At 61.9% G+C, this 14,309-nt stretch overlaps 1 protein-coding gene across 2 annotated transcripts; it reads right to left on the bottom strand.

Annotated features, from left to right (window-relative positions):
- Positions 1–7: 7 nt before the first annotated feature.
- Positions 8–13,137, bottom strand: BAP1 (BRCA1 associated deubiquitinase 1). 2 transcript variants are annotated; one of them, XM_067002901.1, is made up of 17 exons: positions 12,998–13,137; positions 10,920–10,949; positions 10,764–10,818; positions 9,888–10,020; positions 9,232–9,351; positions 8,702–8,763; positions 8,480–8,622; positions 7,514–7,592; positions 6,137–6,260; positions 5,680–5,797; positions 5,062–5,249; positions 4,595–4,728; positions 3,343–3,815; positions 3,148–3,254; positions 2,282–2,374; positions 1,742–1,814; positions 8–1,540 (listed from the first exon to the last, which is right to left on the bottom strand). In XM_067002901.1, exons 1-17 carry the CDS (start codon positions 13,032–13,034, stop codon positions 1,407–1,409), a joined length of 2,103 nt encoding a protein of 700 aa, XP_066859002.1. In that variant the 5' UTR covers positions 13,035–13,137; the 3' UTR covers positions 8–1,406. The 2 variants fall into 2 exon arrangements, with proteins under 2 accessions (XP_066859002.1, XP_066859001.1); XM_067002900.1 differs by having other exon boundaries at positions 3,094–3,254; positions 12,998–13,136.
- Between the last annotated feature and the right edge of the window lie 1,172 nt (positions 13,138–14,309).

The raw sequence follows: 14,309 nt of genomic DNA on the forward strand, positions 1-14,309 counted from the left end.
CCTTGGATGGCTGTTACAGGATAGCTTTATTCCTTCAGACAGATCCATTATGTACAGCACTTGGTATTAGACACAGCAAGAAGTAGAAGGATTTTTCTTTCCTTCAACAAATAATAAAAAAAAAAGACAGTTTCATTCCACAGTGAAGATCTGTACAAGTTTTCACGTTTGGCAAATTCAGTCCTCCTGTGTCTGTTCCCCTTGTCCCCATCTCAGCTGCTGCTGCCTTCACCTCAGGGGAGAGGCACCAACCTCTGGCTTCCGAGATTTCTGCCAGGCTGCTGAGGATGGGGGAGAAAGCCATGTGCAGGAGCGCTGACGGGGCGGGTAGGCAGGCCGTGCCAGTGTGCTGCAGTACGAACCACGGCGCTGCCCACACCAGCAAGCTCCTGGGTAGCAAGCAGTGAGCGGCTTGGGCAGGAGCAGCAGCTTTGGGCTCCCCTCAGTTTCTGCCTGCCACTGAAGCTTTGTGCCTTGGGTATTTCGCTGTCACCTCTTCCACGCTGAAAGGCTCCGTCAAGGGCACCAAGCAACTCCAGATCCGGCTTCCACCCCAGCACCACGCCCCACAGCACCAAGGCCAACCTGGGACAAGGTCTGGAGCAACCCTGTGTGACCCAAAGACACGGGCCAGGGCCACAGAGCTGGCCCCTAGGAGAGCAGCTGTGGAAGCAGGGCCCGCCAGCACCCCCACTGGGCTGGGGACAAGGCCCCACGCCAGGGCTGAGCCCACCCACGGGGGCAATGCCCAAGGGGGAGCCTGGCTGTGTGGGCAGGTGGCACTGCCACCCCTGGAGCATCAGCCCGCTCGGGGAACCGAGCAGCACGGAGCTGTGTTCATGCAGGCCAGCCGTGCTGGAGAAGAGCTCTGTCCAGGAGCCACCTTGCTCAGCAACAGCCAAAGTGTGGATCAGAACCAGAAAATAGATTTTGTAAAGGGAGGGAGAGGAACAGAAAACAGACGTGACTGTCTTGGGGAAGCACAGAGCTGAAGGCCTGCACACACAGGAGCATGCAAGCCACAGCCAGCTGCGGCCAGCACAGCCTCACACCAGCATCGCCGGTGTCCCCACACCGGGCCCACCACTACCAGGTGGGCTCTTCCCCTCCTGCCGCAGTCCTCAGCCACGGCACGCAGACACAGGCCCAGGGCGTCTGCACCTGGCCACAGCCCAGTCCGGCAGCTCAGGCTCGCCTGCTGCTGCAGGGTCCCCCCTTGAGACAAGGCGTTTCTGCCTTTCACAACTCAGGCTCAGAAGAAAACCCAATTTCTGTTTGTCCCGAGGCTCCACCTCAGCCAAGGGCTTCTCACTGGGGTCCGTCTTCCTCGGGCAAAGGGTAAGATACATCCAAGTGCCACTGCCCAAAGCCCCAAGGGCCAGTTCCTCACAGTCTTGACCCCAAGGCTACTGACGCTTGGCTTTATATGGACGGGAGCGTTTCCGGCGGTCGGGCTTCCTCTGCTTGTGGAGACGGCCGATGCTGACTCCCTGCCGCCTGCGGACGGAGATGTTCTGCTCCACAAGACTTGCCAGCATGCCTGCAGGGACAGAGGCAGCAAAGGTGCTGTAACGAAGTGCTGCAGACAGCCACCACGCGCTGGAGAGGGTGCTGGGTGCTGGTATTGCTGACACCAGAGCACAGCGCTCTCTCTCACCCAAAGCCCATGGAGCTCCCTGCAGCTCAGTGCCGAGAGGTCCCAGGCTGAACCTGAACCCAACGCTCTGTTTCCACATCTCACCTTCCTGGGCCAGCATGGAGATGAAGGTACAGATGAACTCATCGTAGTTGTGGGTTCTCCTCTGGTCATCAATCTACAAATAGAATGCAAGTTCATACGTAATTACAGACGGGGCAGGGAGAAAGGAGAGCTCACGGGGCCAAGAACCGGTGCAGTACCTGGCCCATCCCCAGGCTGAGGGGAACAGAGCAGGAAAGGTCTCAGCCCCCAGCCCAGCACACAAGAAGGCACAGGAGGAACCCTGCCAGGCCTCCAGGCACAGAGGTGCCCACCCTTCCTCCTCGCAGTGCTGATGCTCAGCAGTGTCCCAGCTGCAGAGCTCCTCCGCCCTCCTCCAGCCCAGGCTGCCCAGGGGCCTCAATCTGCCCCAGCAGGAGTGCTCCCGTACCTGGCTGCTTGGTAACGGGAAAGAGACCTCAGATGCTCCCATCGCTCTTCTCAGCTGAACCACCCTCCCTCCACTTTGACATAAGCTTGACCACAGATGGAAGCCTTCAGGGAGCTAACTCAGCAACACAAGTGATGCAGCAACAAACACACCTTGAATTTCTTCCTCTTCTCCACCTCTTCCTTCAGGCAGGCCTCGTAGTTTGCAATCTCTGCCTCCACACACTTCAGCAGCGCCAGCAGCTCCTGACAGGATCAAGCAGAGCAAACGTGAGCAGACGGACCCCGTGCCTGCCAGCACACAGCCCTAGAGCTGTAGGGGTGAGCTGGGGGTGTTCCTCTCTGTGCTAGGATTCATCAAAACAAAAAAACACTTGCCAGAGGGGAGAAAAAAAATTTTAAAAAATGCATTTCATTATAGGGAACATCTGAGTCAGGATAATCAATCAGCTGGTGCTAAGGCTAGCCATGGGTGAGCTGTTGTTCACAGGCATATTCTGCCTGAGCCCAGCCCTGGTTCTTTTCACTAACACAGCTTGAGGATTTCCCTTCTGAGTAAAACAGAAGACGTTTCCAGGCAGCTATCCTGCAGGGAGACCTCCGTGTGCTCGTGCTGCCCAAGCCTGGTCCTGTTGCTGGCTAGGGGGCAGAGACGGGCGATAAAGTTACAGCAGGCTGGGAGCTGGGGTGCCAAGGGACCTGGGCAGGGTCTCAGCAGGGTCCCAAAGTAGAGCACAGAGAACATCTCAACTGCAGGAAGCAGCGGCTCTACCCACTGCCAACACGGGCGTCCCAAGACGATACAAGGCACAAAACCTGCACTGCCCTGTGCCTCAAGGCACAGCTGCGGCCGCACGTGCGCGGGACGCCGTGCACGCATGGTTCGGTCACTGCCAGTGCTGCTGCGTCTCTGGGCGAGCACAGGGGGCTCCATGTTCCTAGGGCTGTCGCAGCACAAAACTCACCTTGGGAGAATACTTTTCCCCCCCAGGGTGATCACTGGTCCTGCCAAGTCCCACCTTCTCTTTGCTGTCACTGGCCTCACTGCCCTCCTTCTCCTCCAGTTTGATGGCAACCTGGGCCTCTTCACCGGGTTTGATGGACGAGGGGGAGCTTTTCCCCCCATCTGCGCGCAGGGGAAAAGCGTTAGGAGCCACAGCGAAGGACACAGCCCCATCACCCCAGGGCACCCCCCAGGGACAGCGGGCACCTACCTGCAACAGCCAGCGGGCAAAACACGCCGTCCTCCGTGAGGTGCAGCAGCCCAGAGCTGATGATGGGCCCCAGGTCCCTGACGGCCCGGTTGTAGCGCATGCAGTCGATGCGCAGCAGACCGTCCTCCTCGCCGAAGAGGACCTTGGAGATGTGGGAGGTGACGGGGCTGGAGGGGCGGGTGGGGTTGGCCGAGCGGATGGGAGAGCGCAGCGGGGAGTTGAAGGCGCTGCCGATCTCGGAGGCGGTGTCTGTGCTCTCGTTGCTGGGGGTGGGAGAGGGCTGGGAGTGAGTGACAACCGCCACGGCAGCTCCGCCGCTGCTCGTCTTGATGGACAGGGGGATGGAGAGATCCTTCTGCGACTCTTTCAGCTTCTCGGCCAGGACGTTGATGGTGTTCGGCTGGAGGACAGAGAGCTGGCCATCCGCAGCCCCTGCTGCATGCTCTTGCTTTACTTGCCCTTTCCTTTTGTACCTGCCCAGGGATGCAGAAGGGAAGGTGAAGCTGGGGGGAAGGAGCTGGGGGGCCCAGCTGCGGCAGCACAGGCACTGCCAGCCCCACACTCAGCACCTGAGGCCATGTCCTAGGACGAAGCGAGGCCTGGAACATTTCTAGCTTGCTCTCCTTGCCACCAGCATCTCTGGCAGCAGCCCACCCCACCAAGCTGCTCAGCTGCAGGTACCCCTACAGAGGGGTGAAAAAATGAAGCCCCCCAAGCAGAGCACACCACATTTCCTCAACCTCCAGGCACCCTGATGCGCAGCTGACACCCTCTGCCCAAAAAGCACGGCAATTTATCAGCCATGAGGTGACCTTCACCAGATCGAGCTCCACCACCCACACGGCAACCAGAAAAGCCCTAGGAGAAAGGAAAGAAAAGCTGGGCAGGCTATGAAGGAGCCCCCCAGTGCTGGCCCATTCACTTTGTCCGGGAATGTTTGGAGCAGGGGGGAAGCAGAGGAGCCCCAGATACACAGTTACTCAGGGCAGCCAAAATTCAGAGTTGATTATGAAGAGCAACAGAAGGGTTTCACAAAATCCAAGGAGTGAACAGTAAAATGCCAGGCAAACTAAAAAACAGTCCGAATTGCACACACGTTACAGTCAGACTGTAACATACTGCAACATAGCTAATCGTGCTCAGGAAAGAGATCTGGAAGTCACTGCAGGCAGTCCTGCGAAGGTCAGCACCCCTCAGAGCCGGGCACAAAGATAAGCCTCCCTCTGTCCTCTGCCTCAGCTCGAGCCGTTACCTGATGGCCGAGTTGGTGTTACGAACTTCCTCTTCCTCATCATCGTCATAGTCATCCTCATCATCCGAGTACTGCTGGTGCTGTCGGACTGGGACCCGGCTGCGACCCACTCCTGCCGCAAGGTCTTCCTCCTCCTGCAAAATACCATCACTGACAGCCTGCCGACGGCTGGGCGAGGAGGAAGAGCCCCGCGGACAGGAACTCTTGTGTATGCTTGCTCGGCTGGAAATCGCTGCCCCTGTGCCCCTGAGGAACAGCTGCCCCCCGTGCAACTCTTTTGCAACTCAAAACCTCTTTTGTCGGGTCATTTTTTACCCTCCGCCCTTCCAGCCTGAGCAGCACGAGGGCAGGCACGCTGCGAGGCAGGGAAAGGGCCGGGACCTGCTCAGCAGCAATCCCCTGGAGGTGGGGGACTCGAAGTGGAAGGCCAGCAGTACCCCTGACTGGAGCCTGGAGCTCCAACCCACCTGCATGGGGGATTTGGCGTAGTTGTGATTATCCAGGAAGGCTGGCAACCTCTGCATGATGGGGTTGGGGTTTGCTGGAGGCGCCCCGTTGATGGTGCTTGCTGACGTCTTCACCACTGGCTTGGATCGGGTGGGTGGGCTCTGTGTGGCCGCGGGGTGGCCCTGGCTCGTGGGCTCATCAGTGCTGTCTGCAACACAAGCACCGCGCAGCCTCTCACATCCACTGCTGGTTACTCAGTGTCCTCTGCCACCCCTTTCCTGTCCCACGTAGCAGAAGAGCTCGTATGCTCCACCAGACGATCAGCAGAGCATCACAGCTACTTCCCATTCCGCTTCCAGCCGTCACCAGTGTCCCCAAACGTAAGCCCTCCCCCCTTTTCAAGCTCCCTTTCCCTCCAACACTCCTCCCAGGCACTCAGGCATCTACAGCAGACCTGGTCAGCCACATCCCAGCACACTGCACATGGAGCTGGGGCCAGAGAAAAAAGAAACAAACGAAGCCAACCACAGAAGTTTCTCAAGCTCCGGGTCAGCCAGACCATCACCAGCCTGTGACCAGATGTGCTCGCTTCACAGCAGGCCACGCTGGCTTGCAACACCCCTGGCATGGGGACCTACCTGGATGGGTGCTCTCTGGAGTCACGGTCTTGCTGCTGGCTGGCTTCGCCTCTTCGGTAGGCTGAGATTCCTGAGACTTCTGGGTCTGGATCAGCTCAGGCTGAGTGACTCGGATAAGCTTGAAGGCAAATGATAGACCAGAAGTGAGCACCGGACCAGGGCGACCCGAACCACACTGCTCCCACTAGGGCATCACCAAAGGAGAATTTGCGAGGGCAAGCCAACCTCTGAGCACCCGCGCACACGATCAACCACCAACTTTATGGATAACCTCCCACGTGAGCAGCAAAAGGGCAAGCAGCAACGAGGATATCTCCTCTTCCCAGAGGAGGTCTCACAGAGAGAAAAAAAAAAAAAAAAGAACCATGCAGGGTGCCTACAGCACAGCGAGATCCCCCGATAGCAGAGCCTGTTACCATCTGAACCGTGCACTCCCTCGGGACCTGGGCTCTCCTACCTGCTGCAGGGCCTCCAGCACAGTCTGGCGGTTCATCTTCAGGATGTGAAGCTTGGACTCGTACTTCATCCTCCGATCAGGCACTACTGCCATCAGGTTGAACCGGATGTCGTGGTACGGCTCCCTGCAGGGAGTCAGGGCACACATCACGCTTACTGACCCCCGCGGTACTCCGCTAGCTCCCGGCCTCCAACAAGACCGTGCCCCTGACCACCACCCTCTGAACCTGGCTGTTCAGCCAGGCTTCAAACCACCTCGCTGCCCGCTCATCTAAAACCATAATGCATCGTCTTCTCTACGAGAATCTCCTGGGAGACAGATCAAAAGCCTTGCTGAAGTCAAGGCAGAGAATATCCACGTCTCCCCTCATCCACAAGCTTCCCTCATCCACAAGCCAGTCACCTCATCACAGGAGGATACCTGGTAGGTCAGGCACGACTGCCCCGTGGCGCACTCCACGCTGACTACCTCTGATCCCCTTCCTGTCATTCACGTGGCTGGAACTCGTTTCCAGGATGAGCTGTTCCATCACAGTTCCAGGCGCCCAGGTAAGGCTGACTGGCCTGCAGGTCCCTGGGCCCTCCCTCTGACCTTCTTGAAGGCAGAAGTGACGTTTGCTTTCCTCCAGTCCCCAAATCTCTCCCCCAGCTGCCGAGATCAGTACCTGCCCTCCAGCAGACACTGGGAGGGCTGAAGTCCCCCATGAGGACCAAGGCCTGGGAACATGAGGCTACCTCTGGCTGTCTGGGGAAGGCCTCATCCACTTGTCTTCCTGATTAGGCAGCCCACAGCTGACACCCGCTGCGATGCCACCCATACCCACCTCCTCTCCAATCCTGTCCCTCGAGCTCTCAGCTGGCTCGTGACCCACCCCCAGGCAGAGCTCCCTGCACTCAACTGCTCCCCCGCTCCCCTCGTCGTTTCTGCCTGTCCCGCTGAGCCCGTCTCTCTCCTCCGCAGCACTCCGGTCACGCAAGCCGCCCCACCACACCTCCATGATCCCAACAAGCCCGCAGCCCTGCAGCACAGATCTCTAATTCCTCGTGTTTCCTCCCCACACTGCAGGCAGCAGCGTTCAGATTTCTGCCCACGTCAGGAGGCCCGGCCCAGGACCCGCGGCCCCATTCTCTCTCCCACGGACTTCAGCAAACAGGGACCTGACGCGGCCACTCCTGTCCTGCACGGCGCTTCGCAGGGACTGCGCCGCACAGAGCGCGGCTCCTCTGCACGCTCCAGGGCAGGGGCAGAGAAAGGGAACAGGCAGTGCACCCGCACCCCTCCCAAGCAACGTTCTCCCCCCCACAACTCAGAGACCAGCAGAAATGAGCCAGGGGCAGCGGAGGTGAGCCAGAGCCTGCAGCAGGGCCGGGACATTACCCTGCAGTGGCCAGGCCGATGCGCTCCATGATCACTCTCCTGGCTTTGTCTGTCCATTCTTCATCGTCAGCCCACGGCCCTGGAGTAAGGCAGAGCGAGAATTAGCAGCGCAGGCCGAGGCTCCTGCTTCAGACTCAGAACAGCAACAGGCAGGGACCCTGCCGTTCCCACCGGGCAGTCTCACGGCTCCCTTGCAGGGAACAAGAGACCCAGTCAAGAAGGGGGCCAGGGGCCGGAAGGACCAACCTCGCTGCCAGCACCACGCAGCCCATACGTGGAACACCCTGCCTCCGTCTGCCGAACGGAAACCGTTAGTTACCTGCAGGGCTGCGAGGTGGATTTTGAACCCTATCGAACGCAAGGAATTCACAGGCTCTGCACTCACAAAATCCAAGGAAATCCCAGCTCTGGAGCTTAGCCCTCACCTGGCACTGGATCTGCTGCTGTCCTTAAGAAACCCAAGCAGGTTTCTCTAAGCGGCTGCCTTACAAAAGGGCCTGAGAAACAGAAGCAAAGCCCTAGCAGGGATAAATAAGTGTCTGAAAGACAGAACGGAGCAGTCAGATTGCAAGAGGAGCAACCCAAGCAGTGCTGCTGGGATCTGTTGGGGACCTCAGGCCTCAGCATGCAGCAGTGATTTGGCACAGGGGTGGGCAAGGAGGGGACAGGTTCTGCTCGTGACGCCACATCGCAGAGCTGCAGAAGGACCTCATGGCCCTGAGCAACTGCGGAGGAAAACGGCACGGCTGGAAAACAGCAATGCGATGCACTTGGAAATAATTGTTTTCTACACACAGACTCCGACACAGAGGCTCCAAAAGGAGCTATCAAAACTCAGGACAAACCTGGGAGCCGCTGGAATGATTCTCCACAGAGCCCAGCTAACGCTCACTGACATCGAAAAACAACGCAAACGTGGGCAAGCCAGGGTGTCCCTTCAACAAGCAGTGGCAGGCAGGTTCTTACCGTGGTCGATGGGATAGACCTTCAGCCCGTCCAGCTCGAACAGCCGTCCCTTGATGGGGACGTAGCTGACAAAGTGAAAAGCCTCCATGGTTCGCACAGCGCTGATGCCGTTCTGCTTCTCCGGCAGGTGCCGCGGCTCTGGTCTGCGAGGGCGAGAGAGGCAGGAGGTCAGCGGGGAGCCCACCCCAGCGGAACCGAGCTGCAAGAGGCATCCCCGCTCACCTGGCATGGCTGTTGTGGGCCTTGGCCAGCTCGGGGGCGTTGCCGATGGCATAGCCTTTACTCTGCAGCGAAGAGCAGGAGAGGGAAACAACGGAGAAGCGGTAAGAAAATAATAAAATACTCCACCCACCAGCTCCCCGCTCCCTCCATCCACACGCAGGGCTTTAAGAACAGCCTCCAGCAGCTCGTAACCGTGCTCTGCTGAGTTACACGGTAAAGACCCGTGATGAGAGGAACACGTGGAGGAGACGTGGGGGGGATTACAGCTGCGGAGAGCACAGACTTTGAGCTAGGTCTGAAGGCAGGAGTGCATCTGAGCACAGACTTCAGCACGTCTGGGCTAGGGAACGACACAGCAGAAGACGCTCCCTGCCTCCCAGTGACCAGCGCGTGGTGGGAAGGTCCAGGAGAGGAGGCGATGCTCAGGCAGCCACGAAGGGCTGCGGAGAAGCCAGCTCGCCACAGCACGGTCCTGAGGGGAGCAGGAGAGGGCCGCAGCAGCGCACAGCCCTGCACACCTCTGCCCCTACCTCAGGGCTGAATCCTTTGGTGAAATCCTTCATGCGACTCAGCGTGGGGCCCAGGTCGACATTGTTGCAGTTCAGGAGGACGCTCAGCAGGGCATGGGTGGCACAGGAATTGGGGATCAGCTGGGGGGGGCGACACAAGGACTTCTCAACAGCAGGAACAGCGCAACTGTTTGACGACCCCCCCATCACCAATAACCAAAGCAAAGCAGCGACGCGAGAACCGCTCGTAGAACAGCGACCTGAGGGACAGCTGGTCTCTCGGGCGGGCAGAGGAGATCGGCCTCCTTCAGCAGGCCCCACCGTGCCCCTGTGGGCACCTGCTGGCAGCGCGGGCCCCAGGCGGGCTCTCAGCCCTCCCTGGGTCCCTCCAACCTGCGGCTCAGGGCAGAGACTCCCGGGAAGGAGATGCAACCCCCAGGAACGGTGAAAGCAGCACAGCCGCTCGGTGCTGCGCCGCCTCCTCCCGAGCACCCAGCGGGGTCTGCGCAGCACTCCAAGCCCTGCAGAGGCGCTGCGCTGCCACTGAGACCGCTTGGCCGCCCTCCAGAGCTCTGAAGGCGCCCCCAAATCCCCAGCGTCAGGCTGGCGTCTCCTCCTTCCCCACCCGCAGCTCCTTCTGCCTCACCACCCAGGGGAGATCGCTGCCCCCAGCCTACCTGGTGAGCAAAGAACATGTTATTAACGATGTCATCGTCGATCACCGACGTCTCATCCACCAGGGTAGAGACCTTGCGGCGCGACCGGCGCTCCTCGATCCACTTGAACAGGAAGATGAAGCCGTACACAGGGCTGCGGGGAGGAGTCGGCGACTGCACCGCGCTGGGCAGAGCACGCCGGTGGGGCTGCTCTGCCCGGAGCCGCGGCCGTCGCCTCACACGGCAGAGAGGCAGGGAAAGCAGAACCACCAGCCACGTCCCACTGGGAGCGCCCATCCCTGCCACGAGCCCCCTGTTACCCAGGGCACCCCCCTGAACTGATGCTCTGGACAACGGCAAGCTCGAAAAGTTTTCAGGTTTGACGGCTCTTACAAGGCTCACGACGGAGAAATAGGAGGAGAGACCCACCTCTGGGCACTCGCTGCCTTCCAGAACAGTGCCAGGCCACCAAACAATCCCTTCTTTTGTAACTACCTGGTACTCCTTTTCGAAAGGAGATCGGCCTGCAGCTTTTAAGAAACTCATGAAGCCATTTCAAAGCACCGAGACGGGGAGAAATCCCCCACTCCGGGCACGCAGGCTTGACACCGGACCTCTCCCCGGGGCAGAGGGGTTAATCCCTGAAGGCCGCCCCACACGAGGTCTGGCTCTGTGCATTTCTGTGCCTGGGGCCAGCCTGCCATCACAGCCCGCGGCGCCGGCCGGGTTCCCACAAGAGCACGAGCCCGCCCGCCCCAACGCTCCTGGCTCCTCGCTGTCAGCGCCGACCTCTGGGACCGACGGCCTCGCGCGCGCCCTTCCCAGCGCCTGGCGAGGAGCTCCCAGGCCCACGGACACGTTTTGCTTAACAAAACCCCCGCCGAGCCTGTGACTTACCCCTGGCACTTGCTCTGCAGATCGTAAATCTCCTCAACCTGCACCCCCTTGACCCCTGGAAACAAAGGGCAGAAGCTGGTACCGAGGCTACCAAGAAAGGGCGAGAGGCAGCATCAAGCACAAAGCCAGCTTCCCAGGGGGGCGCCTTGGACTCACCAAAATCTTCGACCAGGAGCGTGAAGAGACCTGGAAAGGGACAAAACCCAAAGGTTACTTCTGGCCAAAAAACACCACACAGAGTGCGGAGGGGGCCACCACCAGCCCAGGGAGGGCACGCGCGGTCCCAGGCCCCGGTGCAGCCAGAGGAGCGGCCCGAGGGCCAAAAGACTCATCGGCTTCTTCCTCTCTCTCCTGGGGTCCGCATCCACCCCCAGCGACTGCAACACCCCCACCACAGAGGGGCTGGCGGGCGACACGGGGACGAGGGGAGGACGACCAGGCACCAGCGACCAAGCAGGAGCCTCCACCGCGGTGCCACAGCGAAGGCACTCGGCCCGGCTCCCAGGCACTTCCCCCTGCACGCGGGGCGAGCGAGCTCGGGACTGGAATAACAAACCCGCGTCCTGAAACGGGCTGCTGAAAGCCGGCAGTAAGGATTCAAGCGTGAGACACAGCTGTATGCGCAGAGGATTTAAGGAACCCGATGTAAGCGGTTTAACCGAGAAGGGCGGACCCTGGGGGCTTCACCACCAAAGCTAAAAGTCACTAAAGCAGGGAGAAAGTTCCTGAGAGCAAAAACACCTCCGGTAATTTAGCCGAAGGACTCGCACTCGCATTCAGGAGCTATGAGATGAAACTTGAAGTATTTTCAGCGGGAGGTAGCGTGCTACTGAAACAACACGCCTCAAAGCGGCGACACCTCCTCCCCCTGCAAAGCTTTTGGGCCCGGCCCCGGCGCCTGCCTGCAGCAAACCCAAGGGGACGCAGCCAGGAAGCTGCAGCACGGACCCCGGCAGCGTGCTCGGGTCTGATCTGCCGGCACCGCCGGGCGTCCGCACCCGAAACTCGGGGAGCAGGGCTCAGCCGCGGGGCAGAAATAGCCAGCGTGCAGCTCGCTGTAAGGAGCCGGTGCTGATGCCGCGTGGGGAGGATTCCCTCGCAAGAAAACAGCCTCCCCTGCCACATGCCAGGGTCCTGCTTTTGGCATCACGCGATGAAGAAGACGGGAATGATGTGGGCTATCGCTAAGCATCAGTAAACGGGTAAAGAACAGGAAAACTTCGGCTGACAGAAGACCTACAGCACGCAGAACCCTCTGCTGAGCGCAGCCAAGGCGAACGCCGTGCAGGTAGCCTGGTTTTGTCACCCACGAGCTCAGCAATCCACGCAGAGCTCCCCACTGCACCCTCCCGTAGGATCGGCTCGCACCCGGCCGCAGCAGCCTGAAGGCCCCGGAGCAACGCCCAGCTCGGATCCCAGCTCACGGATCCGATGCTGGCACCGCACAAGCGGCTGCTCGGCCACAGCGGGAAGGGGCAGAGACACACACACGCACCGTGCCCGGCTCCTTGGCACCTTCCCTGGGGAGATGGCATTCTCCCCCTGCCTGCCCACAGCCACACGCGCGGGGTGCAGGAGCCACCTCGCAAGCCCCGGTCACCTGCGAGGCTGGGGGCAGGACCCCCAGGACCAGGGCCCCCCCTGGCTCACACGAGTCGCCCCCTCCCCTCTTTGGGGCCGTTTCGCGGAGCACCGACGAGCCCCGGCGGCGTCCCACACCCCACGGCCGCGCCCCGCAGAGCCCCCCCTGGGGCTCAGAGCCCCCCGAGGCACCCTGACAGCGCCCAGGCCCTGCCTCCCGCCTCCCCCCCCCCAGCCCCGCTGCGCCTCCCCCACCCCACGGCCTCCCCCTGAGCCGATCGGGGCCTGGCGGTGCTTCCACCCCCAAACAGCCCCCACACCTCCCTCACAGCCCCCCCCTCACAGCCCCCCCACCCCCCAAACAGCCCCCACACCCCCCTCACAGCCCCCACACACCCCCTCACACACACACAGCCCCTCACAGCCCCCCCTCACAGCCCCCACTCCCCTCACAGCCCCCTCACAGCCCCCACACACACCCTCCTCACAGCCCCCCCAGCCCCTCACAGCCCCCCCGCAGCCCCCTCAACCCCCCCCTCAGAGCCCCCCCACCCCTCACAGCCCGCCCCCCAGCCCCTCCCCCACTCCCCTCACGGCCCCCCCCCAGCCCCTCCCACCCCTCCGAGCCCCCCCCAGCCCCCCGCTCCCCTCACCGGGGTCGCTCTCGAGCTCCAGCCAGCCCTTATTCATCTTCCCGCGGCCCGGCCCGCGCCGCCATGTCCCGTCCGGCCCCGCCGCCGCCGCCCGGCCCCGCTCCGGGCCCCTCCGGCCCCGCGCGTCAGCGCCGCGCGCCGCTGCGTGACGTCACCGCGCCGCCGCCGCGTGACGTCACCGCGCCGCCGCCGCCGGGCTCGGGAGGCGGCGCCACAGAAACGCGGGGGGGGGGGGGGGCGGCCGCGGGCGGCCTGGGCAGCGGCGGGGCCCGGCGCTTCCCCCGCCTCCCCCTTCTCCTCCCCGGCCTCTCGGGGCTTTCGTGCGGCGGAGCCGGGGCCGGGCACCGCGGCGCCGGGCCCTGCGGCCCGGCCCGGGGCGGGGCTGCGGCCTACGGTGTGGGCCTAGGCCTCGGCGCTGCCCGCTGGGGCAGCGTGGGGCGGGGACCCCGGGGCAGCCCCTCACGGACGCTCCGGGGAAATCGGCCCCACGCAGGTCTGAGTCCCACAGCTCAGCCCCACAGGTGGCTTAGCCCCACACAGGGCTCAGCCCCACGCAGGTCTGAGTCCCACGGCTCAGCCCCGCGCAGGTCTGAGTCCCGCAGCTCAGCCCCACGCAGGTCTGAGTCCCGCAGCTCAGCCCCACGCAGGTCTGAGTCCCGCAGCTCAGCCCCACACACGGCTCAGCCCCACACACGGCTCAGCCCCGCAGTTCAGCCCCACAGCCACACGTGGGGCAGGGCAGCGCACGCGGGGACTTTGCCCCCACCAAAGGCTCCGCACACAGCCGTTGTGCTGCGGCACCAGAGCTCTTGAGGGAGGAGCGATGATATCACCCAGCCCGGGCTTTGTGCGAGCTATTTTGGGGTTTAATTATTATTATTTTCTTTCCCCTTCCTCTGCCTTCGAACAATGCCGGGCCCGGCGGGGCCGCGGTTCACACCATTGTGTGGGGCCGTGCTGCCTGGGGAAAGGGGAGATCCTTATCAGCCCGGCTGCCGGAGCTCACAGCAGGCGAGTGCCTCACCCACAGCGGCCTGCAGCACCCACATCATGGCAGAGTTCTGCAGGGCACCTGCGTTTCGGGGAGGCCCTGGGGCTCAGCAGCCACCCCCCACATCCCACCGCCCCCTCTGCCTGTGCCCCCTGCCGTCCTGGCGCAGTTACACCCTGGCTGCGGGACCTTACCCCAAGCCTCTCCCATGTTTACCCAGGGATGGATCTAACGTGCCCACAGCCGTTTGCCACCCTCCCTGACCCTGCCCAGCCCCAAAACGGTCTGCGGTTTCCCTCGGGGGCAAGATGAGGTTGAAGG

Source organism: Anser cygnoides, chromosome 10, assembly GCF_040182565.1.
Source record: "Anser cygnoides isolate HZ-2024a breed goose chromosome 10, Taihu_goose_T2T_genome, whole genome shotgun sequence".
NCBI lineage: Eukaryota > Metazoa > Chordata > Aves > Anseriformes > Anatidae > Anser > Anser cygnoides.

Bases quoted from the DNA above. Each gene is read 5' to 3' on its own strand.
- BAP1 (XM_067002900.1), bottom strand. From the start codon at position 13,034: ATGAATAAGGGCTGGCTGGAGCTCGAGAGCGACCCCG. The intron at 9,352-9,887 runs GTAGGCTGGGGG...CGCCCCCCCCAG, and splicing joins ACATGTTCTTTGCTCACCAG to CTGATCCCCAATTCCTGTGC. The intron at 4,729-5,061 runs GTGGGTTGGAGC...GGTATTTTGCAG, and splicing joins ACGCCAAATCCCCCATGCAG to GAGGAGGAAGACCTTGCGGC.